Source organism: Frankliniella occidentalis, unplaced genomic scaffold (genome assembly GCF_000697945.3).
Source record: "Frankliniella occidentalis isolate FOCC.00 unplaced genomic scaffold, Focc_3.1 Scaffold13, whole genome shotgun sequence".
Classification (NCBI taxonomy): Eukaryota; Metazoa; Arthropoda; class Insecta; order Thysanoptera; family Thripidae; genus Frankliniella; species Frankliniella occidentalis.
The window spans coordinates 2,626,986-2,630,438 of NW_026267143.1; the positions used below are offsets into that span (position 1 = coordinate 2,626,986).

A 3,453-nucleotide genomic window follows, 5' to 3' on the forward strand; every position below is an offset into this window, starting at 1 on the left:
AAATCGATTTTTTAGCGTGTTTTAAGTGGCACTCCTGTACTACGACTTTTAAAAGAAATTCTTATGCTATATCCAGTTAAGAAATGGTCGTATTCACGCTTAGCGCAGCGCGCGCTCACGCCGGCGTGAGGCGGGCGAGGGGCAGGGGGCAGGGTGCGGGGAGGCAGCGGCGGAGGAACTGCTAACCCCGCTTCGCCCTCCGCTTCCCCTCTCGCCCGCCGCGCTTGCGCCAGCGTGAGCGCACGCTGAGCGTGGAAACGACAAAATTCTTAACTGGATATAGCATTAGCGTTGCTGCGACTGAACATCCCTTTCTTGTTCTAAAATAAACGCTTACATGTGGTACAGTAAACTCAATTGTAGTCCTGGGGTCTGTGGGAAGTAGTGCGCATCTCTCCTGTCATTCATGGAAGCCAGTTTGTTCTGTTTGGTGTATCGCTCCACAAACCTAACAACCACTCCACCTTGTTTCATAACAAAACGAAAGTTTATTTACTTGGGCGTTTATTTGTTTATTTATTTGTTCTTAAGTAGGGTCACACATTACTGCGAGGTGGCGGGGCACAGAAGGGTGGGAGTTGGGAGGGGGGGGGGGGGCGAACGCGTGCCCGGCTACAGTCGACTTAAAAATAGGCATATCCACGCCACTTTACGGCTAACTTATTGCCTGGCAGGTGTGGACTCCGAGGAGTCGGGGGCGGGGGGTTGCAGACAGGGACAGACAGAGGGCTTTTTAAATCACTCTGTAATTTGTTGACGTTCTGGTGTATTTAAAATGCCGTGTCAGCGGAGATGGTAGAGATGTAGAAGGGGGAGGGGAGAGTGGGTTGGGGGAGACACGTTGGGGTGAGAACCTACTCGGGTTTGCTTTTAAACTGTTGCGAGCCAGCTGAGCTCCTCGCGTCCGGTGTGGTGTGGCGAGGCAGGGCGGGGCTGAGCGAGGTTTGTGTGTGTGTTTTGGGGGGGGGGGGGGGGGGGCGGGCGTGTCCCCGAGCGTGTTTCCCCTACTGTAGCGATTTGCTGCTTGCGTGTGCTTTTCGATTGCGCGGGGACTTCAAAAGGGTTGCAATCTGAAAACTTAATTGACAAAACTGGATTGAAACATCTTATAGAATTATTATTTTTGTATTTATATCAGAGGGTCAGTTTTATATAAACATTTTTATTTTTTACAAAGAGATAACAAGAGAAAATAAACGTTTGTTAAGGGGGTAATTTTTATTGACCCTGACCTCCACCCACACCTCGTGGGGGTAGCACTGAAAAATAAAAAGAAGAATCGGAACGAGAGGCAACAGAACCTTTTGTTAAAATCATTTACCGAAAACGATCCAAAGAAATTAAAATTCAAAAACACCCATAAATAGATTAGCCATTTGCCTAATGGAAACAAAAGTGCTTTTTCGATGGTGCTTTTCCCAAGAGATGACATTGGATAAAACACTAACTAGCTCAGGCCTCCTTCTTCACTTTCCGTGCCAGCTGCTAATCCACGACTGGATTGAAACTATATTAAAAATGAGGCAAAACTTAAGTCTTTCAATCTGCCTGTGTTACAACTATAAAATACAACCAACACATACATATTTAACACCACTGGAAAAACGAAAAAGCGATACAGCGGAGGATACAGCATATCTTCTTCTGGTGATATTGTTTTAGTGCCTCTGAAAAACTCACCCCAAAGGTACTAAATTTAGCACTCTTCAGGCAATTTAGTGCCTTTGTAAACAAATTAAAGCATATCTTCTTAAAACGTTCAAAATAGCACCTTAGTTTTTTCATGAGTACAGCAAAAATTTTCTTTGTCAATTTGTTCCATGCCCAATTTTTTGTATAATTCTGGGAAAAATAAAAAATACAACAACGTCGTTAATTACAGTATTAAAATCAACCGATTCAGACTTTGGCTTTGGTTAGTTCAATTACTCTCCCATAGTTCTCATTCGCACTCAAATTAGACTTGCAGGCCCCTACATTAATGTTAAACACATATCACACAAACATGATCATTCGAACACTTTGTAAAAACACACACAGACGCACACACGATCGCACACTAATTCACTCTCATTCGGACCAGATACATATCATGGAGGGGCCCCTAGATTAAAATTTACGTTAGGTCTAGGTACTGTACATATCACACACACAGACACACGGCGCGGGGCGCGGCGGGCGCGATGCCGGCCAGCTCAGTCTTGAGGTTGGAATGGTCGACTCGTTGTCGCCCGCTCCGTCACATGAAGCACTTGGGCCGGAAGTCCACCCCCGAGAAAGCTGACGGCGGAGTGGGGTCATCCTTGCCAACTGAAACAGAGCGGAGGGTGCTTGCTTCAGTGAGGAGAACCAGAGAGCGAGTGAGGTAGTGTGCGCCAGCGCCAGCTCTACTCACCATCCGAGGGGGGCCAGTACGGGTACCGCGACATGGGGTCCGCGCCCGTCGGCTCAAATTTGCGGCCGCACGTCGGAAAGGAAGCAGCAAAACTTGTCATGTTGGGTGCTCCGCAGGCTCCGCTCGCACCTGCGCAGGGCAGCGAGGCTGTGAGGGGCGGTCGCGTTAGCGTCGAGTGTGCGAGCCACACAGGGCACTCGGGGAGGTACTCACCCAAGCTGGAGCCCAGCTGGTTGTAGCAGTTCATGGAGGGGATCTGCATGGGCTGCATGGGCTGCAGCTGGCTCTGGAGCTGCGAGGACACCTGTGGGTACGAGTGCGGGGACAGCACCTTGGCCGCGGAGGACACGCCCTGGCAGGACGAGTACGACATCTGCGAGGGCTGCAGGCCGCCCTGGAGGCCCCCCTGGAGGCTGCCCTGGAGGCCACCCTGGAGGCCGCCCTGGAGGCCGCCCTGGAGGCCGCCCAGGCCCCAGCCCGGGGCCGCCGGGTCGTAGCGCGAGTAGGGCGGCGGGTAGGCTGGCGGCGAGAAGAGGTTGCGGGTGCCGGTCATGGCGGACAATCCCGAGGTCAGCCCGCCCGCCATGCTGAGCTGGTGGTGCACGCCCGCCACGCCCGGGTGCAGGCCCTGCAGGCCACCCTGCAGCCCGCCCTGGAGCCCGCCCTGCAGGGTGTGGTGGTACGCGCCGTCGCGGAACAGCCCCTTGGAGTACACGTTGCTGGGGCGGTAGGGCCGCTTCATGCGTCGCCTGCGACGGTAGTTGCCGTTCTCGAACATGTTCTCGTACTGTGGGTCTGCAACACACGGGAGGGCCGTGACGGAACAGAGGAACTGTTTCCCGCAATGAACCAGGCATAACTGAAGACTGTTGTCGCTTGGAGCGGCCAGAGCACCCCGGGCTGGCGCTGCAGGGCCGGAGGCATAAGCGTCTCGCGCTCGGCAGACTGGTCACGCTCGTGGGACCCCGCTCCGCACCGCACCGCTCCGCTCCGGACGTCAAGGCGTGACGTCCGCGACGCTAGGTGCGCGCCGGTGACCGGCAGGGAAAGGGGGGGGG

The 3,453-nt window shown here is 53.4% G+C and overlaps 1 protein-coding gene across 3 annotated transcripts in view; it reads right to left on the reverse strand.

Moving 5' to 3' along the window:
• Positions 1–1,096: 1,096 nt before the first annotated feature.
• Positions 1,097–3,453, reverse strand: part of LOC113211103 (forkhead box protein L2-like) — a 27,049-nt gene continuing 24,692 nt past the window's right edge. For 2 of the 3 annotated variants that reach the window (XM_052263663.1, XM_026429370.2), the window contains 3 exons: positions 2,609–3,190; positions 2,396–2,542; positions 1,097–2,310 (listed from right to left, as the gene is read on the reverse strand). In XM_052263663.1, the coding sequence (XP_052119623.1) occupies positions 2,240–2,310; positions 2,396–2,542; positions 2,609–3,190 (800 nt within the window). In that variant the 3' untranslated portion in view covers positions 1,097–2,239. The remainder of the gene's footprint in view (positions 2,311–2,395; positions 2,543–2,608; positions 3,191–3,453) is intronic. The other variant, XM_052263664.1, reaches the window with a different exon arrangement.